At 36.7% G+C, this 23,807-nt stretch overlaps 14 protein-coding genes across 14 annotated transcripts; 8 read left to right on the top strand and 6 right to left on the bottom strand.

Moving 5' to 3' along the window:
* Positions 1-7: 7 nt before the first annotated feature.
* On the top strand, positions 8-4,903 carry NUP188 (Nup188p; the record flags this gene model as incomplete). Its single annotated transcript, XM_020218197.1, has 1 exon — positions 8-4,903. The coding sequence occupies one exon, from the start codon at positions 8-10 to the stop codon at positions 4,901-4,903; it is 4,896 nt and encodes a 1,631-aa protein (XP_020078854.1).
* Positions 4,904-5,074: 171 nt separating this feature from the next.
* On the top strand, positions 5,075-6,434 carry ERG12 (mevalonate kinase). Its single transcript, XM_020220476.1, has one exon. It carries the CDS (start codon positions 5,108-5,110, stop codon positions 6,407-6,409), a length of 1,302 nt encoding a protein of 433 aa, XP_020078853.1. The 5' UTR covers positions 5,075-5,107; the 3' UTR covers positions 6,410-6,434.
* Positions 6,435-6,498: 64 nt separating this feature from the next.
* HYPBUDRAFT_151397 (uncharacterized protein) lies at positions 6,499-7,551 on the bottom strand. Its single transcript, XM_020220475.1, has one exon. The coding sequence runs from the start codon at positions 7,524-7,526 to the stop codon at positions 6,540-6,542; it is 987 nt and encodes a 328-aa protein (XP_020078852.1). The 5' UTR covers positions 7,527-7,551; the 3' UTR covers positions 6,499-6,539.
* A 169-nt stretch (positions 7,552-7,720) lies between these two features.
* PPT2 (holo-[acyl-carrier-protein] synthase) lies at positions 7,721-8,152 on the top strand (the record flags this gene model as incomplete). Its single annotated transcript, XM_020219946.1, has 1 exon — positions 7,721-8,152. One exon carries the CDS (start codon positions 7,721-7,723, stop codon positions 8,150-8,152), a length of 432 nt encoding a protein of 143 aa, XP_020078851.1.
* A 1-nt stretch (position 8,153) lies between these two features.
* GUA1 (GMP synthase (glutamine-hydrolyzing)) lies at positions 8,154-9,953 on the bottom strand. Its single transcript, XM_020220474.1, has one exon. The coding sequence runs from the start codon at positions 9,838-9,840 to the stop codon at positions 8,251-8,253; it is 1,590 nt and encodes a 529-aa protein (XP_020078850.1). The 5' UTR covers positions 9,841-9,953; the 3' UTR covers positions 8,154-8,250.
* Positions 9,954-10,039: 86 nt separating this feature from the next.
* On the top strand, positions 10,040-10,866 carry HYPBUDRAFT_174239 (uncharacterized protein). Its single transcript, XM_020222864.1, has one exon. It carries the CDS (start codon positions 10,499-10,501, stop codon positions 10,838-10,840), a length of 342 nt encoding a protein of 113 aa, XP_020078849.1. The 5' UTR covers positions 10,040-10,498; the 3' UTR covers positions 10,841-10,866.
* A 305-nt stretch (positions 10,867-11,171) lies between these two features.
* Positions 11,172-12,623, top strand: YTM1 (Ytm1p; the record flags this gene model as incomplete). The annotated part of the gene is made up of 1 exon (XM_020219472.1): positions 11,172-12,623. Exon 1 carries the CDS (start codon positions 11,205-11,207, stop codon positions 12,621-12,623), a length of 1,419 nt encoding a protein of 472 aa, XP_020078848.1. The 5' UTR covers positions 11,172-11,204.
* A 39-nt stretch (positions 12,624-12,662) lies between these two features.
* On the bottom strand, positions 12,663-14,003 carry HYPBUDRAFT_154787 (uncharacterized protein; the record flags this gene model as incomplete). Its single annotated transcript, XM_020222063.1, has 2 exons — positions 12,663-13,889; positions 13,944-14,003. The coding sequence occupies 2 exons, from the start codon at positions 14,001-14,003 to the stop codon at positions 12,663-12,665; spliced, it is 1,287 nt and encodes a 428-aa protein (XP_020078847.1).
* A 40-nt stretch (positions 14,004-14,043) lies between these two features.
* Positions 14,044-15,221, top strand: RAM2 (bifunctional protein farnesyltransferase/protein geranylgeranyltransferase). The gene has a single exon (XM_020220473.1). The coding sequence runs from the start codon at positions 14,175-14,177 to the stop codon at positions 15,045-15,047; it is 873 nt and encodes a 290-aa protein (XP_020078846.1). The 5' UTR covers positions 14,044-14,174; the 3' UTR covers positions 15,048-15,221.
* A 355-nt stretch (positions 15,222-15,576) lies between these two features.
* On the top strand, positions 15,577-16,614 carry HYPBUDRAFT_9112 (uncharacterized protein; the record flags this gene model as incomplete). The annotated part of the gene is made up of 1 exon (XM_020223873.1): positions 15,577-16,614. Exon 1 carries the CDS (start codon positions 15,736-15,738, stop codon positions 16,612-16,614), a length of 879 nt encoding a protein of 292 aa, XP_020078845.1. The 5' UTR covers positions 15,577-15,735.
* A 183-nt stretch (positions 16,615-16,797) lies between these two features.
* Positions 16,798-17,439, top strand: HYPBUDRAFT_151394 (uncharacterized protein). The gene has a single exon (XM_020220472.1). It carries the CDS (start codon positions 17,214-17,216, stop codon positions 17,373-17,375), a length of 162 nt encoding a protein of 53 aa, XP_020078844.1. The 5' UTR covers positions 16,798-17,213; the 3' UTR covers positions 17,376-17,439.
* On the bottom strand, positions 17,430-18,878 carry HYPBUDRAFT_151393 (tRNA dimethylallyltransferase). The gene has a single exon (XM_020220471.1). The coding sequence runs from the start codon at positions 18,871-18,873 to the stop codon at positions 17,491-17,493; it is 1,383 nt and encodes a 460-aa protein (XP_020078843.1). The 5' UTR covers positions 18,874-18,878; the 3' UTR covers positions 17,430-17,490.
* Positions 18,879-18,960: 82 nt separating this feature from the next.
* Positions 18,961-21,302, bottom strand: RIM20 (Rim20p). The gene has a single exon (XM_020220470.1). The coding sequence runs from the start codon at positions 21,266-21,268 to the stop codon at positions 18,980-18,982; it is 2,289 nt and encodes a 762-aa protein (XP_020078842.1). The 5' UTR covers positions 21,269-21,302; the 3' UTR covers positions 18,961-18,979.
* Positions 21,303-21,516: 214 nt separating this feature from the next.
* Positions 21,517-23,457, bottom strand: CEF1 (Cef1p; the record flags this gene model as incomplete). Its single annotated transcript, XM_020218283.1, has 1 exon — positions 21,517-23,457. One exon carries the CDS (start codon positions 23,455-23,457, stop codon positions 21,517-21,519), a length of 1,941 nt encoding a protein of 646 aa, XP_020078841.1.
* Positions 23,458-23,807: the final 350 nt, after the last annotated feature.

The raw sequence follows: 23,807 nt of genomic DNA, 5'->3' as shown, positions 1-23,807 counted from the left end.
AGAAGTGATGGCTAATTTAAGGCCAATTCAAACTACACAATTATGGACTTTCGATAGCGCCTTGAGCTTGTTGAGATCCTTCTGCGATCCTTATATAGTTGGAGCTTTGGACCAATATTTATTGCAGAATAGTGAAGTTTTGTTGAACCCTGCACCATTCTCAAAAACTAAAGAAGAAGAAGCTTATAAAAGAAAAGAATTATCTCTTCGAAACACCATATATACTGATATAACTGATAGCAATTTGAAAGATGCTGAAAAATTGACTCAATTATTGAATTTGGATAATAAAGAAGTATTAAGAATTGTCAGACAAACTTGCATTAAGACCCCAGAAAGAAAGTTGACAAATTATGGAAAGTTTAGATCAAAATTACCCGATGATCGTGAAAAGTACTTGGAAGAAGAGAGATTGTTATTATACACCGGCAAAATCTTAAAGGAAAGAAGAACTGTTCTTCGATTGGTCATTGAATTATTGAATAATAAACTTAACCCTAATGTCTCTTCGATTGTTCAAAACTTGGGTAAAGATATTATACTTTCTGACTCTTATATTGAAAAATTAATTTCCAGTTTATCTTCGTCGGTAGAGTCAATAATTAATAAAAGCTACTTGACTGGAATATCTTCCGAATTAGATGATACTATTTATACTGAAACTATATTATTTATTATTGAATCTTTGAAAGTTTTAGTTGAATTATTGATTTCCAATAATTTGAAGAAAGAAACTGTTTTCAAGTGGTTTGAGTTTATGAACTCAACCAACTTTTTATTGTCATTAGGCCCTCATATTTCCTTCACAGAATCATTTGCATTAATACAGGGTATTGTTACCGTGTTAACTATTCAGGTTCTTGACATTGACAATGATCTTGATACTTCAGATTTAATTTCGTACCTTAATGATGGATCAACTTTCAAGTTTATGAATGAAGTGATTTTGGATTCTGAAAATTCAAATACTATCTTATTATTTACTTGGGGAATAATCTTATTAAAGAAGAAAATTATTTTAGAAGACGCTTTGGAAAATAATAATAAATCTTTAACATCCTTCATCGAACAAATTTCACTCGAGAACATCAATTTATCAATCAACCATTTAAGTAATCGTGTTTCAACTGTCGATGTTTTCAGCAACTTATCAAAACTCGATGATTTATTGAAATTCGACAATATATACGCATCAATATTATCTACCCTTATTCTATCAATTTTACCTTTGGTATCTGCCACCCCAGATATTTGCTCTACCATTTCACAAATTTTGAGAAATGCTCCAAATAGTATGATCCAAAGATTTTTCGATAATGAAGCTGCTGAAAGTATTATTATTTTGTCAAGAGCAAAGTTTCCTATATTATTATCTCCATATTTAAGAATTGCATCAATTAATGGTAATTTTGCGTTTCATGAGTTTCAAGAATTAAGATCATATATTTCATTATTCAATAAAAGTGAATTTAATAGTCTTTACGATATCGATAGTGATAATACTGACTTGATAAAGTTAAACAAATCCATTGATCTTTTCCCACCTTTCGAAGTCAATCAAAAATTATCTTTGGTTCTTAATAAGGATACTAAAGGTAAATTATTACCAGCAGGTAATCAAGATCAAGTTTTGGTTACTTTCTTATACAACTTTAATGGTTGGGCTTTCTTGGGACGTGTTTTGCAGAATGTGTCTAAAATTTTCGATATTTCCGATAAAGAAAAGGTTGATTTCATCACCGATATATTGACTTTGCTTAATAAAGTTGTTGAAGACAATTCGCCAGATGAAGCGAAATTGGCTTTTGAAGCTATGTCTGCTTTCACTGATGATTCAGACATTATCGAGGTGATTATTAGATTATTCGAGCAAGCTTTGCACTCTCGTAATATTGACATGTTAGAACCTCTAATCACTCTTTTGAGTAATGTCACGCCATTTTTATCCTATAGAATATGGCCATGCTTGTCAAAATCGTCTTTATTATCTGATAATGGTAAAGAAGGATTTGCCGCAACTATTTTTGGTGCAATTGAAATGGTTAAAGGTGACTATAAGTTTACCACTGGTTTAATAAGATTAGTGGATTCTCTTGTTCAAAACTGTTTGTCTCTTGATGAGGACTACCCTATAAAGTCTAAAAGTGCTGTTCTATCTAGATTCGTGGGTCACTTGATTTTGGTTTTTGAAAGTTTCATTCATTGCCGTTTCAATGAAGGTTATCAAAAGTTAGAAGTAGGTGTATTGATCTTGGATATTTTCTCTAATATCTTAATCAATGTCTATGGTATTGACGAAGAATCTGCTCCTAATGAAAAAGTAACAAAAGTTTTCGCTGATGCATCAATGAAAATTCTTGACTCATTTTTGGTTACCAACTCCGATTACTCCAGATCCTCTTTCCCAATCATATCAATGATTGATTCCATTACAAAAAATTCCAATGTATACGAATTATGTGATATTTCCGGATTTTGGTACGAAACTTGGATTCATCGTGGACTCACCTTTGCTCAACAAATCATAACTATAAGATCGGCATTGGGCTACTTCCCGTCTACTTTTGAAAAAGATTTATTTTCTAAGTTACCTTTGTTAGTTACAGCATACGCCCAACGTGAAAGCTTGAGGAAAAATGTATTAGACTTAATAATTGCTTTAACTACTGGTAAATGGGAACACGAACCAATTCCATCTTTGCTTTCCCATTTAGGTCGTGATCACGCACAGATCTTGTTGCATTCTTTATCCTCTGATCTTGATAATGTTTTCGATGACTACAAAATGAAGATTTCATTATACGACTTCATTTGCGCAGTCATGGATGGTAATCAAGAAGGTCTCTCGGTACTTTTTATAAGTGGTAGAGATGTTTTTGGAGAATTTACAAATAATGGTAAAAAAGATAAAGAAGATGTCAAGCCCATTTCTTTGTTGAATACGTTGAAGAAAAACGTAAATGACATGAAGTATTATCCTACTGATGTTAGTCTACATCTTGTTGATGCTATTGCTTTGGCTTTTAACTCCTGGACCACCGTAAGAGAAAGCGAAAACGACGTTGATTTCATCAAAGAATTGATAGATAGAAGCAAAAGGACCACCAATAAAGCGTTGGATCTGCCTGAAGGATACAGGTCTTTTTGTTATAACTTGAAATTAATCTCAAAGATTACAGAAATTCTTTCTTTATTCTTATTCACAACAAAGAACGATAAATGCAAAAGTCTTATCATAGAATACATCACTTCCAATGAATTCATTGATTCTTTGGAAGACCGTTTCTCCATTAGTGATTACCAGCCATCATTACATTTACATGCCCAGGAATCATTTGAAAATACATTTTCTGGATTACGTCTTTCTCAATTTACAGCTGCTCTACCAAAGAGAAACAGACTTGGACTTCATGACATTTATAATTTCAATTTGATGCAAAGACTTTTTGCTGAGAAAAAAGATTGGCCTTTGATGAGAGATCAATTAATTGCTTCAAGTCTTAATTTACAGTATATGAATGCCCAAATTGCCGTTGCTAAATCATCAGGTGCTCTACTTACTGCCTTTTGTAAAAAGGCTCCAGGTCAATTGAAACCGGGCCATTTGAAGTTTGTCTCCAACTTATTATCAATCAATGTTACTGAAGGTATCCCAGCGGAATTTTTCCGTGAGATTTATCAAGAACGTATTGAAACGGCATTTTACCTATTATACAGCATCCATAATGTTCCTGAAATCAAGAAAGATCCAACAGATGTATTTGAGATTATAAAATGTCTTTCCGAATTGTTGTCTTCATCCACAATGGATTTTTTGAATAAATTGACAGGCGAATCAGTCTCTTATAAGTCATTACTTCGAATGGTTTACATCTCATTGAATTTGATTAAAAATGAATTCACTTTGATTATTGAATATTTTAGTGTGTTCCATGATTTATTTGGCCTTTTGATCACTAAAGGTACCAGAAATATCTTGATTGATCTACAAAATGATGTCTATCTCTCTCGTACCAATAAGAATCATATTTCTCATAAGTTGGGACACAGACTCGATGATTTACAATTGTTATTTTCGATTTTGAAGGTGTTCATGAGCTTGAAATCAAGTCCATCTTTGCAAAATTCCATGGCATCCCTAGTCATCGAAAACGGAACAATTAAGTCATTGCTTAATCTTTATTCATTTTCTCACTTGATTGAAGTTAACAATGAACATATTTTTGCACAGTTGAGTTTGATGTTTATTCAACAATTATTGACTGTTGATATTATTGCTGAACACTTTGTTTCAACTGGTCTTTTGGTTGTGCTTGTTCAAAGCTCTATTTCGCAACCAATAAAAAATGGGGGGATAAGTATTTCAAATGCTCCTCAGTATCATAGGATTTGGACAAACGGTATACTCCCAACTTACATAACCATATTGGCAAAATTGGGGCCAAAAGTTATCCTTGAGTTATGTTTAGCTTTACAAGCCTTTGGCAAGCAAATTGAGTTTTGTATTGAAAGCTGGGCTAAAGATTCATCTTCCATAAGTATAAGTTCTGCTTTAGTTGCGGAAACTAGCCAGATCTTACTCGTTTTCCAAATGTTACAATCATCAAACTTTAAGGAATACTTAGAAACTCTCCAGGATAGACTACCTGGTATAAATTCATCTGGTCAAAATTCTGTGGATATGCCCATATTACCAGGTTTAGACACCGAAGCCAAAAGAGATGATTTTGTCGACTGCATCAATAACTTAATTAAACATCCTAAGTTCTTGTCATCCAGAATCGTTCCAAGTTCAATTGAAGAAGTTCAAATCATTGAAAAGGGGGACGTTCTGTTCTCAAGATTGGCTAAAGTAATTGTTGAAGAAATCCGTGAATTAAAGGAGTTTTTCAACACCGATTAGCTATCCCAAACCCCTACTCTTGTATACTATATAATTTAGAATTCACATTTCGTTATCTATCTTCAATCTGTAGCTGTTACTTTCGTATTGTCGTATAAATTTTTCAAGTTTTTCAGTTGACGCGGTCTCTCATAAAAGTAACAAATATCGTTCACTTTCAACAACCTTACCTCCCATCATTTCCACAACAACATACTTCTAGGAATGTCAACAAAGCCCTTTTTCGTTAGCTCTCCAGGGAAAGTCATTCTATTTGGAGAACATTCTGCTGTGTATTCCAAGCCTGCTATTGCCGCTGCATTAGATTTGAGAGCATATCTTCTTGTCAAACCAAGTGAAGATCCGAATATCATAAGGCTTGACTTCCCAGATATTGGGTTATCACACTCGTGGAACAAGAATGATATTCCATGGACAAAAATAAAGGAATACGTTCAAGCTAAAGAGGGAAAGCCCCAAATTTCTGAAGAACTTATTCCTGAAATAATTGATCTTTTGAGTGACAATTTAAGTGATTTATCTTCTAGTTTGCATTATGTTACCTGTCACTGTTTCTTATATTTATATTCAATCCTTTGTACTGCAGATGTTCCTGGGATGCTCTATAGTGTCAGATCAACTTTACCTATTGGTGCTGGTTTAGGTTCGTCTGCTGCAATTGCCGTGTGTTTAGCATCAGCGATGTCTATACTCGGCGGGCATGTAGCTAAAGCATCGGTTGATTATGATGCTAAATCTACTTCCAAAAACCATGAAGATGAGGAGTTCATAGATAAATGGTCACTAATGGGGGAGAAATGTTTCCATGGTAACCCTTCAGGTATCGACAACGCTGTTGCAACTCATGGTGGTGCAGTTATGTTTCAAAGAATGAAAAACCCTGCTGCTCCATCAGTCCGTACAAATATGAGAAACTTCCCTCCTATCAGCTTACTTCTTACTAATACTAAAATACCCCGTAGTACGGCTGCTTTGGTAGCCGGTGTTTCAGCACTTAATACAAAGTACAGCAAGACTAGTGCATCTATTTTGGATGCTATGGAACATTTGGCAAATGAGGCATATCAGGTGATGGTGAAACCTTTCTTTGGCCCTGAAGAAACAAGAACACTAAGGGAATTAACTGAAATCAATCACGGTCTCTTAGTTGCCTTGGGTGTCTCTCATCCATCGCTCGAAAAAATTAAGATAATAGGTGACAGTCATAGAATTGGTGCTACAAAACTTACCGGGGCAGGTGGGGGAGGATGTGCCATCACCTTATTGAATGAGGATGTGTCCAAAGCAGAACTTGACAATTCTCTTGAAGAATTTGAAGCTAACGGTTTCGAAACTTACAGAACTTCTTTAGGAGGTAAAGGGGTTGGGGCATTGTATTATGAAAATGTTCAAGAAGACAAGAGAGAAGAAGTTTTCTCTGAGATTGCTTTTACTAAGTTCAAGGATAGAGAAGAAATAATACAAGCCTTGGGTGTTCAAAATGTTAGTGGGTGGAAGTTTTGGTAATCCAATTTTGTAAACTTACTTGAATAATTAGCATTTATTCTTTCTTTAAAATTAATAGAAAACTACAGCATGTATTGTAAAGTAAAACAGCGAAATTGTATTCTATATATAACTATTTACAAACTTAAACTTAAATACCTCTGTTAAATTCCAAGTATTCAATTTTTTTACCATCCTTGTCCTTCAAGTTATGGAATTTTTCTTCCAAACTGGTAACACCAATTTGTTGACGTTGTGGGAAGACAGCTAATGCAAACGGTAATGCAACCAAAGAGGTAGCGAAGATTAACCCAATATTAGCTAAAGTTTCAATTGATCTTGGCTTACCTTTCAAAAGTCTAGTTTTTTGCAACTTAACCAAAAGCAAAGGAGGAACAACCATAATTGGAGTAGCATTGATGACACGGCTAGCAGCGGTTTCACCAACAGCATATAAGGCAGCGGTCTTAGAGGTACCTTTATCTTCACCATCTTCATCAAAAACAGTGATACCTTTCTTTAATTCTTCGCTTCTCATCAAAAAAACGTTGGCAATACCAGCTGAAACAACGGCTGCGAATGGAACCAAACGACCCAAGATCATTTTGGTGTTAGGTGTTAGGGACTTCAATCTTGGAACAATGGAATTTAAACCTAATGCAACAGAACAAGAGGCAGTAACTGCCATGGTATAGTTAGTAGCTATCTGTGTAGTAGTTAAAGGATGGGATTTATTAGCATTAGAAATATTGATAGCCACATTTAAAGATTGGTTAGCAACTTGCCAAAATAAAGTACCGGCAGTACCTAAGTTTGGAGTTAACATACCAGCAGTAACAACCAAATTAGATAATACACAAGAACTCATTCTAAATGGCAAAAGAACAGTTTCACCGGTATCTGGATGTAAAGTTGAGTCCAAAATTTTTTTAGCTCTCCAAAAGAATGGCGATAACTCATTAGTAACACCATTACGATAATCCCAAATTGTTCTTTTAGCATTTTCAACATCAGTAGAAGTGTTTAATAACATGGTGGGGTCAGAAATCTCAGCACAATGCTTGACTCTTCCCCAGTAAGTAGACAAGTCATATCTAGAATTTGGTAATGGGACAGGCCCGGTGATCGAAGACGCCATTCTCTACGTTCCCTGGAAGTTTTTGAATAAAAGCTTATAGAAGAATCAAGTTTAATGGTTAATTTGACGGTCTTCAAATTTTTCAGATTTCAGCGGAATCGCAGGTGCACAAAAAAAAAAATTAGCTTCATCTCGAAAGAGTCATCAAATGATTACTCACGTTAAGAGCATCTTAATGGTTTTGGAATCTAGCAATGGGCAAAGTTGGGGTCGTTTTAGGAATAGGAGTTGATCTTTTGAAGACTAGCCGATTTCAGCAATTACTTTTGAAGCATGAAAAGCAGGTAAACTCTGATTTTGCAAAAAGATTATCACAAAGAATATTACATCCTAAGAGGGAACTACCGAGTTTTGAAGAAGCGGCTGAAGCCAATGATCTCAGAAGGTGCACTCTGATACTTTCAGGTAGTTGGGCTGCGAAAGAAGCTGCTTTTAAGTCGTTGGATATTGAGGATCAGAGCGAGTTTCAATTCAAGGATTGGTATCGATTTTATAATGGACGGGGGAAGCCATATATTCAAAGTGATGACTATCAATTAAAGAACCCTGATGAAGAATTCTTATTGAGTATATCGCACGATGTAGATCTACTAGTTGCGTATGTTACAAGACAACTGCTAAAATAGATTACTTTGACAAGGTTTTAATTAATATTGTACATAGAATATACTATAACGACTAATGTATAAAAAAAAGAAACAGATAGAAGATCACCACAATGAGATTATTCCCATTCAACGGTAGCTGGAGGTTTAGAGGTAATATCGTAGGTGACACGAGCAACACCATCAACTTCGTTAACAATTCTAGAGGCGACTTTCTTCAAGAAAGCAGCTTCGAAGATGAACCAGTCTGCAGTCATAAAATCGGTAGTTTCGATAGCTCTTAATGCAATGACTTGTTCATAAGTTCTTTGATCACCCATAACACCAACGGATTTGACAGGTAATAAAGCAGCAAAAGCTTGAGAGATTTGTTTATATAAACCAGCTTTTTTAATTTCTTCAATGAAGATTGCATCAGCTTCACGAGCAATTTTAACTTGTTCTTTAGTAACTTCACCAAGAACTCTAATGGCTAAACCAGGACCTGGGAAAGGATGTCTCCAGACTAAGTCATGAGGAACACCTAAAAGTTCACCTAAATGACGGACTTCATCTTTGAATAATTCTCTTAAAGGTTCAATTAATTTCAATTTCATATTTTCTAATAAACCACCAACGTTATGATGAGTTTTAATAGTTTGAGAAGGACCTTTGAAAGAAATAGATTCAATGACGTCAGGGTATAAAGTACCTTGTAATAAATATTCAATTTCTTGACCAGAAGCAGGTTTAATTTTAGCGGCTTCATCTTCGAAAACATGAATGAAAGTATTACCAATGATTTTTCTTTTCTTTTCTGGATCAGTAACACCTTTTAATCTACCTAAGAATAAATCAGAAGCATCAACAACGGTTAAATTAATACCTAAACCTTCAGTTAAAGTTTTATAGACGGTTTCAGTTTCATTTTTTCTCATAACACCGTTATCAACATAAATAGCATGGAAACGATCACCAATTGCTTCTTTCATAATTTTAGCACCAACAGTAGAATCAACACCACCAGAAACAGCACCGATAACTTCAGCAGTTGGACCAACTAATTTTTGGATTCTAGCAATTTCAGTATCGATGAAATTTTCCATAGACCAATTAGTATTAGCTTGACAAATATCAACAGCAAAATTTTTCAATAAAATTTTACCTTGAGCAGAATGAGTAACTTCTGGGTGGAATTGAATACCAAAAATATTTTCCTTTTCATGAGCAATAGCACAGTATGGAGAATTTTCGGAAGTGGCGACGATTTTGAAACCAGTTGGTAAAGCATGTAATTTGTCACCGTGAGACATCCAAACTTGAGAGTTATCAACTCCTTTGAAAAGAGAACAAGATTGATCTTCAACGTTTAAAGTGGCTGGACCATATTCTCTTTTATCACCTCTGGCAACACCTTTACCATTAATCCAAGCCAATTCTTGCATACCATAACAAATACCCAAGATTGGAACATCTAATTTGAAAACATCATGATCGACATGAGGAGCATCTTCAGCATAAACTGAGTATGGACCACCAGATAAGATAACCCCCTTTGGTTTCCAGTTCAATTCGGAAATCTTTTGAGTACATGGTAACATTTCAGCGTAAACATTGAATTCTCTTAAACGACGAGTAATCAAATGAGAGTATTGGGAACCAAAGTCAAGAACCAAAATGGTATCAAAGACTTTTGAAACTTCAACTGGGACATCGGATGGAGAAACCATTGTGTTCTATTCTATTTTCTCTAATTAGAAGAAGTGAAAGTAAGTGGGGGAGGGTTGTTGATTAAATCCCAAGAACCAAACCAAAAAAAGAGAAGGAAGCTTTACGATCTAAGATTTAGTCCTTTTCCATTGACTTTATAATTTTTCATTTTTGAGTCGATGAGGTGAAATTTTTTTTTTTTTTTTTTTTTTTTTTGTATGGTGTTTTTTTAATTGACTTCGTGCGCTTTACTCGACTCGGGCCTCTCCTTCAAGCACTGATAATACTGCTGGTAATACCACTGATGAATGCTAGGAGTGCGGTAGAAAGCGAATAGAACACCAGTAGGACCAGGACTAGTGTCAGTACTGCTGTAGCTCTACAATGTAGTGTAAGGAGATCGCCCAAAGAATATCAGAAATTCTAAGCTTACGGGCTGCTGCGAGAACACCGCGGACTAGATGTCTTAGGTTAACATATAGGTCATAGGATGGGCTGGGAAGGGCTGAGAGAGTGTTGGGTGGTGGGGGAGTTCCATCGGAAGGAACAAGATAAAGTACAAATGGCAGCATCAGTAAGAGTAAGTACAAAGACAATCGAATACTCCAATTGAGTTTGCAACCAAACCAAGTATTTTTGCAAAGCTAGTTAGCCTTCAACGTTTGAGTTGCTGAAAGAATGAGATCACTCCCACCTCCACGAATAACTCGGAAACGGAGATGGAGAAGAATCAAACGGGCATTGAAATCATTATTCACAAAAGGGTATATTCTGGATCCAGGAGCTTTCCTCTCAGGCGAGAAAGGAGGAAACAATTCGATAAGTAAAATAAGACAGTCCCGGGTTACTTCTCGAGTCCGGAAGGCAAAGTCTCGTCCTACTGATCTAGGATTGAGAGAAGGTGCTAATGCTGGAATTAGAACGGCCACTTTTATTGGCAGGGTTGCCAAAAGAGCATCGATGCCTATATTACGCCCCTTCAATAGCAGGAGCCTGCTAAATGTATCCTTGAGGTTTTAATAGCTACTCAATAGATAAATGTTCACATTTAGAGAATGTAGATTTTTGTATCGATTGATGCAAAAAAAGCAAAAAAAATGCCATTGAACAAGTAGCAGTTCAAAGATGTCCGCTCTGCTTTGCAGAAGAAAACAAGGAAGCCGATCCAAGTATACACGTCAAGTATTTGATGGCCAACCTTGCTTTATTGCAGTTCACAGTTAGTGGTTGTGTTTTGTATGGGGAGAGAAGCTGGTCACGTGCACAGAGGGCTGCATTTTGCGATGGAGATGAGGAATAATTTTTTCGGTTTTTTTTTTTTTTTTTCAAACAAGATCAACTACTTTGAAAGGTTAAACAAGGGTAGAGAATAGAGAAATATACCATGTCTGACGATAAATCTCAAGTGAAAATCAAGTTTTTCACCAAGGAAGAAGATGAGTCATTGCAAGTGTCGGATACCCCATTATTTGTTCCAATATCATTGAAAAGATATGGTTTGTCTGAAATTGTTAATCATTTATTAGGGAAAAATGGTGAAAGCGATGAAGCCAAGCCAATACCCTTTGATTTTTTGATTGACGGGGTTTTGTTAAGAACTTCAATCGATGATTATTTAATCAAAAATGGTTTATCAAGTGAAGCCTTTTTAAATTTAGAATACACTCGTGCAGTTTTACCACCTTCATTTTTAGCATCCTTCAATAATGATGATTGGATTTCTTCAATTAGTAGTATTAATCCATATTCAGCAGCAGTCACAACATCAAATATGTCTATAACATCCCCTAAAATACTTTCTGGTTCATATGATGGGATTGTAAGAACATATAATATGTCAGGAAATGTTGAAAGACAATTTGTTGGACATTCTGGATCGATCAGAGCCGTTGATTGGGTATCACCAACTAGAGTTGTATCTGCTGGTAATGATAGACAAGTTAGATTATGGAAAACACCAAATGATGATAATATAACTGGTGAAGATAATGAATCTGATTCTGAAGATGAAGATGAACCAAAAGAAGGTAGAACATTAGCAATTTTGGAAGGACATAAAGCACCCGTTGTTTCATTAGCAGTTAATCAAGCTACGCGTCGTATTTTATCAGCAGGTTATGATAATTGTGTTGGAGTTTGGTCAACCACTTATAAAGATATGACTCCAATTGAACCATTTCAATATGATTCTAATGTTATTTCATCATCATCAAAGAAAAGAAGAAAAATGGCAGTTAAAGATTCTAGTATTAGACGTAGATCACCATTGGCAATATTAGAAGGACATTCTCAACCAGTTGAACAAGCTATATTTGATATTAGAGATGATAGTGTTGGATATTCCGTATCACAAGATCATACTATTAAAACATGGGATTTAGTTACATCAAGATGTGTTGATACTAGAACCACCGGATATTCTTTATTGTGTGTATTGCAATTACCCCAAGTTAATTTATTAGCATCAGGATCATCAGCACGTCATATAAATTTACATGATCCAAGAATTGAGGCCGGGAAAACTGAACAAACATCATCAAAATTAGTTGGACATACTAATTTTGTTGTTGGATTAAGTGCATGTCCCGATAATCATAATATGTTTGCATCTGCATCTCATGACGGAACTGTTAAAGTATGGGATATTAGAGCAGAAAATTCATTATATACCATAACAAGAGAAAATGCTACTAAAGGTCAAGATAAGGTATTTGATGTTGAATGGGATGCAAAAATTGGTATCATAAGTGGAGGTCAAGATAAGAAAATCCAAATTAATAAAGGTACTGATATTGCTAAATAGATTTGTATAATAAATAAGAAAAATATATATATATATAAGTTAATGATTTTCGCATCTAGCAGAAGTCCATCTAGTTAAACCATAGTAACCTTGCCACAAACTGTCTTTATCGGTGATATAACCAACCAAAGGAGATTCTTTATTGTTTAAGGTGACATCATGATGAAGATCATTCCAGCCGATTTTCTTTCGGATTTTTGTAATTTCCTCCGAGTTGAGTTCAGCTTGAGCGGCGCTGCCGTATTTTAGCGGGCCTATATTGATCCAAAACCCTTTTTTCAAATTCTTGTTATTACGAGACGGAGTAGTTAGGTGGTTAATTGTATCAAAGTAATCAATCAAGTTTTCTGCGGTATCGATAAAGAAGGCGGATACTATGACCACGGTATCGAATTGGTCGAGATTGGGGATTTGAAAGTAGCGGAAGTCCTGATGGTGTAGATGAAGATTAGCCGGTTTGGCTACGTTTGAATCGATGGCGATTGGTCTGAACTGAGATTTAGTACTAGTGAAATTAGAGCAGGAGTGAATATGCGGGAACAATTCAAGATTGGATTTGTTATTATAGATGAACTCGTTACAAATATGCATTAATCCGCTATACTCGACAGCGTGGACTGCCCCCCAGTCGTTTGATTTTGCAACTTCATGGGCCAATCTGCCCAAGCCGGATCCGGGGATGATAATGCAGGTGTTTGAGTGATTCCGGGGGATTACTGAGGACAATTGCGAGTTGATGTACGCAAGTAACGGCGACAATTCCGTGGACAGGCTCCAGTCCCTGACGTAGTGGCCCAAAGTCTCGACAACTCTGTAATTGGAGGAAGAGACGTTTGAGGACGAGGAGTTTTTTAGTAAATCAAAGTCCCGGAACGATAATCCGTAGACGTCGATGGCGGAATCGGCGATTTTATTCAAGATTTTTTGATTTGAAGCAATTGACTGATCGATTTTATTTAATTTCTGAAGGTATCCGACGTCCTGGCATAGTTTTTGTTGTCTCCAGGACATTAACTTGAACAATTTTTTCCTTCGATCATTTGATTTTTTTGAGTTTGTTGCATACGACTGGAGTGATTTAATAGCCGTGAGGAGTTCGACTTGCGACAGTTGGTTTAGCTGAGCAAACCGGTGATAGTTCCCACCTTGTAATGACGGGAGTTTTAGTGATGGTTGAGTGAGTTTATCATACAATCTGCCGAATATCTTAGCTCTGGATAGCATGTTAGTGGCAATAAAGAGGGTTACTGCGAGGGGCACTTGGGACTTTTTGGGGTAGTATAAGAACGTGAGGAGGAGAAAGGTTAGCGTAGAGCCCACTATGGCCGCGATCACCAAATCCTTATCAGATATGGGAGCTTTCCCCAATTGTACCGGCATCCTGGGGATAAAAGGAGGTTTAGTGAAAAAACAAAAAAGAAAAAAAACAAAAAAAAAAATAAATCTAAATAAAAAAATGTCATTGCGAGAGGCCAAACAGGAAAACCCATTTGAAACCACTGATTTGTATAAAACCCGGTCATTGTGCCAGACCAGCATTGCAAGGACAAGATGGAATACAACTACGACGACGTTGGGGTTGAGTCGCTCAACGACGAAACACCGCAACTCTGCCAGATCCTATACAGCGACGAATACAAGCGGTTAATGGGCACCCTCCTCGCAATGATGAAGAAGAAAGAGTATAGCGAGCGGGCATTGGCGTTGGTTGAACGGGGGATCGAGAAACTAGCCTCGCATTACACGTTATGGAACTACCGCTACAACATTGTGGTTAACTTGAAGAAGAGCTTGATAGAAGAGTTGGACTGGTGTGAAGCCATAGCATTGGAAAATGAAAAAAACTATCAGATATGGAACTACCGTCAAATGATAATTGAGAAAATCAGTGAGAGTCAAGCGTACCCTGCGCACCGAGAGTATCCGGTGATGAACGCCATGCTAGAAGAGGACTTGAAAAACCACCATGTGTGGCTGTATAGAAAATGGTTGGTAGAGAGATTTGAACTCTACCAAGACGCCAAAGAGATTGAGTTTGTTAACAAGTGTATTGAAATAGATATAAGAAATAACAGTGCCTGGACTCACCGTTTTTTTCTAATGAGTAACGGGAACCCAGTTTTTCAAGACGAAGTCCAATACGTCAAGGAGAAAATTGGACAAATACCCCAAAACCCATCGAGCTGGAATTACTTATTGGGCCTATATAAACATTACCACCAGCCAATCGAGCAATTGGAACCCTTTTGTCTAGAGCTTGCTGACATCAAGGCTGACAAAATAAAATGCTCCTATGCGCTAGAAATGCTAGCCAGAATATACCAGCCGGCAAAAGCAGTGCAAGTCTACAGGTCGTTGCAGCACTACGACCCAATCCGCACCAACTACTGGAACTACAAAATAAACTCGCTATCCGAGGCATAGCATAGTACAGTAGTAGAGGATAAGTATAGTATAGTATAAGTACAGTAGTAGAGTATAAGTACAGTATAGTATAAGTACAGTATAGTATAAGTACAGTATAGTATAAGTACAGTATAGTATAAGTACAGTAAGTACAGACAAGTATTGTTACTGGATATAGGATTAGCCTATGCTTAATGTACATGGATTAGGGCTCTTGTGAGATGCCTTCTATATATACCTTCTGTAGAGCTTAGTCTAGATCTGCTAATTGTACGCAGCAAAGGTGCAGTGCGTTTAGTGCCACCGACCGCGATCGAGACTCGGGCGTGCCGCGACCCAGCCAGACTACGAATAATACCTCTCACATCGTAGTGCGCTCGCTAATAATACTGGTAACTAATGCTACAGGTGACAATATTACAGGTAACAATATTACAGGTAATATTACAGGTAACAATATTACAGGTAACATTGACCTAAATTAGACAAGTGATGAGTCGCAGAATAGGCTTTATTTCAGACACAAATAAAGGTTTACCGATGCTTTCTTTTTTTCTTTTTTTTTTTTTTTTTGTTTGTTCTGGTGTTACTGTACGAAAAGCTAATTTTTCACTTTCAATTTGTGTGTTGATTGGGACTGGTATCAATATATATCGAGATATTCCCGGGCTTTTGCCTTTTGGCTTTTGTAGGACGGACCACCATAATGAATGGCTTAGGTATACTTGTTGAAGAAAAAGAGCCCACCGGAAGCTTACCAGTGGGTTCTGTTAATGGAGAAGTGTTACTTCCACCATTACCGGATGAATTAGAAGATGATTTTTATTCGAACTCGTTGAAGAGCTCCAGTGTTGATTTGAAGAATTTGAATCAAGAACAAGTGAATTTCTTCACTAATCCGTCATACTCTACTTATGAATTAGACTCTCCCAGTATAAATAACTTAATTCATTTCCCCTCGATAGAAGATGCATCGACTAATGATTCGGTGACCTTGAATAAATCATCAAGTAATACCTCATTGAATCGAATCACTAGTAATACGTCATCCACTCCTTCCACCATTAAAAAAACCATCAAGAATGGTATAAGAAAATTGAGTTTGAAACAACAAAGACCCATACTCAGTCCATTACAAACCGATGAAAAAGAGTTTTCATCAACATCCACCATCGAAAGCTTGAAAAATCGATCTAGAACAAATAGTTACCTCACACCCACCACTCCGCCAATCAATAGTCCAATAATCACCATCTCGGAAAACTTACAACAACTGAGGAAGAATTTGAGTGATTTAGAACAATGTTTTTTCGAAAGTATCGAAGACGATAATGTGAATTCCATCAATGAATTATTAATCCCCCAAGACTTATTCAATTATTCAAATTATCTAAAACAATCGAAAAAAAATACCATTGAGATATTCGAACTAACTAAAAAAAGATTAATGGAGAGCGGTTGGTGTTCTCAACATGATTTGAATAATTTACAATTACAACAAGATCGGTCAATTTGCCTATTAGATACTAAGCTATTACAAATCGAAGAAAAATTAAATCAATTTGATTTATCTCTATTAAATTAATTATTCTTATTAATTTGATTTATTCTTAAATTGATTTATTCTTATTAATTTGATTTATTCTTATTAAATTGATTTATTCTTATTAAATTGATTTATTCTTATTAAATTAATTTATTCTTATTAAATTAATTTATTCTTATTAAATTAACTTATTCTTATTAAATTAACTTCTTACTAGTTTATAATTTGGGTTCAGTTCTCTCAGTGTTTTTCTTTTTTCTCCTATTTTTTAATGCCTTACGATTTAGAATATTTAATGTGTAAGCCCTAAGCAATCGAATACGTTTATTCGCTTTTAATACTGCATGCATTGGTGAGGCAGCGGTTGGCTAATTTGGCTTCTGATGGCAGTATCTAATTTGGCTTCTGATGGCAGTAATTTCTGATGGCAGTAATTTAATTTGGCTTCCGATGGCATTTTTCAGCGTCCGCCCTTTTCTACATTTCCGCTGCTGTCGTATCATTAGCTATTTTTTATAGCATGTCGTGTCTTCATATTTAGCTACTATTGAGCTACTATTTTATCTAACTATTTTATGTCGTATCTTCATATTTAAACTTTTACAAAGGTTAAGCTTTCACAAAGGTCTTTCACAACCATGTTTCGAGGACGCAGAATCCAAATACACCATGGGCTGCGGCGTACTTGGTATGAGTCGTCGTTCGAGTTCTTCTTGCTTCCCTTTCCCCTCCAGTCATTCACGATAAAGAATGGTGCAGTGAATGGGAAGCGTATCAGTAAAGAAGAAGAACAAATTTAGGTTTTTCGCTGAAAAACCGCTCGTTTTTATACAAACGAGTGAAAAAAAAAAAAAACTGAAAAAAAAAAAAACTGAAAAAAAAATAACTGTGAAAACAATCCGGGTAACCGCAGGTTTAGGGCTGCAAAACTTTTGGTTTCTTGTATTTTTCAACCATTTCTTCGTGCTTCCGCTTTCTCTCCATGTAGCCAACGGCCTTCTTGTGTCTCCGGCTGTTGAGGTGAATGGCAAAGTTGTCTTCGCCAACCGCCACCAAGGGGTGGCCGTGCTTGTCCTTGCACACCTCACACTCAAAGTGCTGCCAATTACTGACCCCTTCAAGAGTCTTATTACTCTTGAAATTTTGCAAAAAATGTTGGTTAGGGAAAATACTCATCAAATGTTCCGGGGCTTGGGCATACAGCACTTTGGTGGGTCCCTTGGCTATGAAGTCTCCAGCTATAGATGAGCCAATATCGGCAACTTTAGTCGACCATTCTGCTAAGCTAGTTGCATCTAGTAAATAGAGTTTGCCTCCGTATTTATAGCCAAATCGAGACTCTTTGTTTAATTCAACCGCTAAGAGCTTTTTGATCCACTTGATTTGCGATTTGGCATACTGCCGAGTCCGGATCTTCATTCGCTCTATCCCTTCGTCGAAATCTCCCGCTTGTCCCTTTTCTAACCACGGTAAAAATTCTTTAAATCCAATCACTTGCCAAATCCCACTGGTACAATTTTGCAAGTTTTCACGATGGTAATACTCGTACATCTGACGGATTTCTGCAATTGCACCAAGCTCCATCATCGTATCCACTCGGGCATCTAATCGTTCTTTTAAAACTTCATAATCAGAATAAACCCAGAAAAATAACGTATTATACTTCAAGGACGAATCCTCCAACTCGTCGAGCTTCTGCTCCTTATACAAGTCGCTGGGCCGCTGGCCAGTGGTATAATAGATCTCTAATGCCCTCCTCAACTTCCGCTGGTCTGATGGATGGAACTTTCTTCCAATTATGGGATCAATCTCATTCAACGTTTCAAATAATACTTCAACGGGTCCGTCCAATACTTTCAACTCATCTTGGCTCAATTTTCTTTTATTCTCGGGCTCTTTCTCCCCCACCGTCTTGTTATTAAATAAAAGATTTTGTAAGTAATAATGAGTCCCTCCAATAACAATCGGAACCTTGCCTCTTGAATGGATATCGTCAATGGCCTCCTGTGCTTCCTTCTTGAATCGATGAATGAAATAATCCTCGTTCCAGTTCACATGGTCCATGACATGATGCGCTATCCCTTCTCGTTCTTCAATCGGATGCTTATTCGTTATTATTGGTAAATCTTTATAAACTTGCATCGAATCAGCATTAATGATTTCTCCATTGATCTTCTTGGCTAACTCGATACTGAATTGCGACTTCCCGACCCCGGTGGTCCCGATAATGCTTATAATGTTCTTCTTTGGTTTGGTCATGATTCGGTTCTTGAAAAATCTAAAGTATCTCGATATCATTTAACATGGTTAGCTCATCCAGGATTCTCTTTTTCACTAATTTTTTTTTTTTTTTTTTTGGTTTTTGTTCCTACAGGTATATCGCACTATGAAAAAAAACATCCATTTAACTAAATTTTACACCCATACTTGGGTCCCAAGTTCCACTTACTTCGTCCCTTAATCCGTTTAGTTGGTTCGTGTCCTGGCCCTCGGTGTAGTCGAGTGAGTAGCTCAATTTCTCTTCTAGCTGGCGGCCCTCTATTCTTCTCTGGTTGATATACTCATCACATTCTCGAAGTAAGTTATTACCATTCTTGATTAATTCAGAGTAAAAATGAGTTCCTTCATTTAAATCAGAAAGTAACTGTAAATACTTGGTGTATGCTCTTTCTAAACTTTGTAAAATGGTTTGTCTATCAGCTTGGGATTTTATTTGATGGTACTCAATAGCCACCTTGAATTTTTCGTTTAAAACATGTATTTTATCTTCAAGGGTTTTCTGCTTGGATTTTTCATCTTGTAAATACTTGAAATCAGCTTCAAACATTTTCAAATGCTTCTCATAAAATGGCTCAAACAACTTTGGGTCTATATACCCTTCCAGATTGGTAAAATTTGATCGGTCCTTCTTGTAACTTTCTAAAATTATCGGTAAGATATTATTATCTCTCGCCTTTAATTCTAAACCTTGAATAAATTGACTCCTTGTTTCAAAACTTATATCCATTTCTCCCAAACAGTCTCTTAACTGCAAAATTATCAGATTTACTTCTTGATTCATTTCAATAAAGTTTGTTGATGGTATATACTTAATCAACTCATCATATCCCAAACAATATATCTTGAGGTGTTCTTTAATCTCTTCATATTCTTGAAGAATGACTTGATCACCAGTTTTAGCTTGACTTAGGTAGCCGCCCATAGTCTTGATTCTGCCAACTAAAGGAGCTGCGGCAACTTGTGAAGGCTTTCTATTCCATCTTTCTCCCTTTTCCGATCTTAATATGTTATCTTCGTCAGCGTCCTTTTTCAATCGTTCTTGGCACCCTTGTAAAATCTGAATGCAGATGATCCCCAATCGATTCATTTCGCTCAATTCATGATCAATTGTTTCCAATCCTCCATGGTTCAGTATTTCTCTTGAATGCTGGATTATCGATTCAGGTAGCCCATCGGGTTTCTGAATTGAGTCTATCGATGCTGGTAGTCCCCGTTCAGTAATAAATGTGTTAATCATTTTACTCAATGCTTGGATAGGGAATATCAATTGATCCTTCACATAACTATCCTGTCTTTCTCTAAATGCTTGACAGATTTGAATTATTACATAAGGTATCAATTCTTCAAATATGTTTACCGGGTGGTTCAAATCAGGAACTAATGATTTAACCATAGACACTCCTTGATGTGGTGATAAATCTTTTTCAGCTGGTACTACTTTCAAATAAATCAAGTCGTTATCTTTTTCGGCAGTTCGTAAAAGAGTGGTAACCGTTTCTTGTAACCCTTGTAAATCCTCAACAACAAATTCAGCAACGTATCTCTGGTATTTCATACCATTTGCGCAATAATTTGAAGCAGCTTTTAAATGAGCAACTTGCTCTCCATACTTAAATGCTTCTTGACAAATATACGATGTTCGAAGATGGGAAGCTGCCTTGAAATGATTGTATTTCACCGTCGTATGATTAATCCAATCTTGTTTAATAGTGGAAGATTCAATTCCCTTTTTCATTGCAATGGAATAATATTCAGAAGTTTGGTAAGAAAGCTTCGAAATTACCGAATTTTTCAAATCAGGATTGCCAATGGCCTTTTGCCAAATAGCTTCTTGAGCCTGTGCTAACATTAAATACTGGCAGAACTCTAATGTAGACTGCAGAAAGTCCTCTGGAAGTCTTATGGCCCCATTGTTGGTCAACTTACCTGTATTATTCAAGACTTGATCATTTAGTAATTGAAAACAACCGGCTGCTTGTTGAAAGTATAAGCATGATTTTTTCAAGCCTTCGTCAGTATGTCGAGACTGGGAGATTCCAAGCTGAGATAATAAGCTACCCAATTGATAAAGGACATTGAGTTGCTCGTATACGATCGATCTTAAACCATATGGCCCAATGGGACTATACCCTAAAGTACCATACCATTGAAATTCAATCTGATCATCAGGGAACTTTTTCTCGAGGGTATCCAAGGTAGCATAGTATCGAATAAGAGTGGATTCACCTTCGGGCTTAACTTCATGGTCCTTCAATGACTCGACCTTCTGACGTAATTGACCGATTTCATTCAAATCTGATGAAAATATACTCGCAGCTTGGAAATAATCTCTTTTGATGACTTCAGCCAAACATTGAGAGATATCAATTGGATTGGTAATACGAAATTTGATATCAATCAAGTTACTGTTCATGTTATCTATTTTAGTTCATGAAAACTGATTTGAAGAGTGTTAATTCTAGTTTGCTGAAATGTAAACTGGAATCACAATCTTTTTCTTTTTCCAATCATTAATAATTGCGAGCCCAAAAGATAACGTTACGCAGTCTATATATCCGTTGTACATCTTTACAATACTATAAGAGCTTTTGAATATTGTTGATTACTATAATCTTTCTTTATATACAATTCTAATCTATAAATAAAGGTGTCGTAGGATCATTAGCTTGAAAAAGTACCATTCTTGAGCAGTCTTACACGGTGCTGTATTTGCTGTTCTGCTTGAACCAAGTCATCAACTAAAGAATGTTTTCTCTGTAAGCAAACATCCATGGCTTTTTGCTCTTGGGCAGCAATGGACGCGTAAGTATTATAATCGATAGCAGACAGGGCTAATTCGTGGGAGTCCGACACGATTTCACTCACCAATTGGTCGACATTTCTTTCGTAAGACGAGAAATCAAGTTGGGAAAGCAATTTCTGATTTGTTGTATGGAGTGAATGTAAAGTACTGATTACTGTTTCAGCAGTTTCGAAATCTCGAGGGAGCGAATAATTATCTAAGAGAGGCGAAACCTTATGTGATGGCTTGGGCTTTTCTAATTCTTCCTTAATTTCGGCCTGAACTTGATCATAAGAGATTTCGTCAAGATCCGGTATCAAATTAGATGGGTAAGAACTATCTTCATATTTAGTATAGTCAGAATTGACGAGGTCGATCAATTCTTTATGGATCAATCTATCGAGTAGTGAAGATGAGGTTAGTTCATGTTGTATTTGTGATGGATGAGGCACGCTTAAATTTTTCTGGATGGCCAGAGATCTTCGAAGTTGCAGTTTGATTTCATCAACTTGACGAGAAATCTCCAAGTTTCTTAATCTTTCGCCTTCGTCTTCGTATCTCGAGTCAACATCCAATATTTGAGTTTCTTCAATGACCGGTTCTTCCAGAGGGTCAAAAGAAGGAACAATCACCGAGGGTTTGTTTCTCGGTGCAGGTAACGTTTTCAAACTCGACTGAATGAAATCACGTAATGATTTCTTTAATTTAGAATTAGATGCCTTTGGTTTGGAAGGTTTATTTGAAGATACCGATTGGGGTGAATCGTTATTCAACAAAAGAGTTGATTTTTGGTTAGTTTTAGAGATTAATTCTTTTGTTTTATTCAAAATTCGATCATCTATATCGTCCTGTTGTGAAACTTCTTTATTTACCTCCGGTAGATCAAGTTTACGTTTTTTCAAAAGTCTTTCCTCATTTTGATTGAATATCTCTGCAGCAGCTTCTAATTCTTGTTTTTGACGTTTTTCCCAATCTCTCTTTTCCTTTAATTCTTGATTTTTCTCTCTTTTATGTTTATCATCCACTTCTTTTAAACTTATACCGTCGTTCTTGACCAATTTATCGAATTTGGCTCTTTCACGAACATTCAACTTTGATTCCTCTGAAGTATCGTAAATACCAGCTTGCGGTGTATGTTCGTGAGGAATATCAGCATTATAATCAAATTCTTTACGTTTTTGTTTATTTTTAGATACCAAACTTACTTTTATACCAGCTGCCTTGAGCTCTCTCCTCTTCTGTAGTAAAGATATACGTTTACTTTCCTCCAACATTCTTTCACGAGCTTTTCTTTTGGCCTTTTTCCCTTGGGTATTGGCTAAACGGGCTTTTGCTTCCGATAACATTTCCCGGTCCTCGTCGTCCATATCTTCTAAGTCAGGACGAGAGGGCTTGGATTCAGGGTTTATATTGACATCGCCAATATTATTCCCGGCTGCCGGTAATGATTCAATCCCAGGACCTGCTAGCGACAAATCATTTTTATCAGTAACCCCCGAAGCGTCTTCAAGTAACTTTTGATATCTTTCAACACAATGAGTAGCCGTCCGACCCAATAACGGAGCTATACTACGCCATTGGTTGGGCAAGAGCTTGGCCAAACTCAACAACCGTTCGTCGTCTTCCCTGGTCCAGTCTGATTTATTTATATTCGGATTAAGCCATTCACTCCATCTGGCCTTTGCTTGTTTGGCAGATTTCTTACTCAAAAGGGATGCAACCCTTGCCCATTGGTTTAGTCCATATTTGGACACCGCTGCTTTCAAGATCTCATCCTCCACGTTTGTCCATACACCTCCCTTAACGTATATCGGTGGCATCTTGCTGAATTCTGGCTACTGCCGTAGATTCCTCTTTTTCGATAGTATCTTTTTTTTTTTTTTGACCCGAATTAGTCCCTCATCGCCTGCTAACAAGTCCTACAACCCTCCAGAGGGACCTACAAGTCAACCTATAATTCTACAAGCGGGCCCTTGAATAGACCTCCCACGAACTGAGTAAACAAACATGCCAAAAACACATTCAATCCCAAGCGACAGACCTCGCTTCTGCGCATCTATACCCTCTTTGCATTCATGTGCAATTGGCTCCACCAATCCGTAGACTTCCCAGTAAACCTGTAAGTTCTGCCTTCCCACCACGACTCACTGTTCTGCCTTCCCGCCCCAAC

Source organism: Hyphopichia burtonii, assembly GCF_001661395.1.
Source record: "Hyphopichia burtonii NRRL Y-1933 unplaced genomic scaffold HYPBUscaffold_1, whole genome shotgun sequence".
Taxonomy (NCBI): Eukaryota; Fungi; Ascomycota; class Pichiomycetes; order Serinales; family Debaryomycetaceae; genus Hyphopichia; species Hyphopichia burtonii.
The sequence above is the reverse complement of the archived record's forward strand: the minus strand, read 5'-3'. Positions and strand labels throughout refer to the sequence as shown.

What these genes read in the sequence shown, in the direction of transcription:
- HYPBUDRAFT_151397 (XM_020220475.1), bottom strand. Translation starts at nt 7,526, where the DNA reads ATGGCGTCTTCGATCACCGGGCCTGTCCCATTACCAAATTCTAGATAT.
- HYPBUDRAFT_151394 (XM_020220472.1), top strand. Translation starts at nt 17,214, where the DNA reads ATGTTTCGAGGACGCAGAATCCAAATACACCATGGGCTGCGGCGTACT.
- RAM2 (XM_020220473.1), top strand. Translation starts at nt 14,175, where the DNA reads ATGGAATACAACTACGACGACGTTGGGGTTGAGTCGCTCAACGACGAA.
- ERG12 (XM_020220476.1), top strand. Translation starts at nt 5,108, where the DNA reads ATGTCAACAAAGCCCTTTTTCGTTAGCTCTCCAGGGAAAGTCATTCTA.
- HYPBUDRAFT_151393 (XM_020220471.1), bottom strand. Translation starts at nt 18,873, where the DNA reads ATGATATCGAGATACTTTAGATTTTTCAAGAACCGAATCATGACCAAA.
- GUA1 (XM_020220474.1), bottom strand. Translation starts at nt 9,840, where the DNA reads ATGGTTTCTCCATCCGATGTCCCAGTTGAAGTTTCAAAAGTCTTTGAT.
- RIM20 (XM_020220470.1), bottom strand. Translation starts at nt 21,268, where the DNA reads ATGAACAGTAACTTGATTGATATCAAATTTCGTATTACCAATCCAATT.
- HYPBUDRAFT_174239 (XM_020222864.1), top strand. Translation starts at nt 10,499, where the DNA reads ATGAGATCACTCCCACCTCCACGAATAACTCGGAAACGGAGATGGAGA.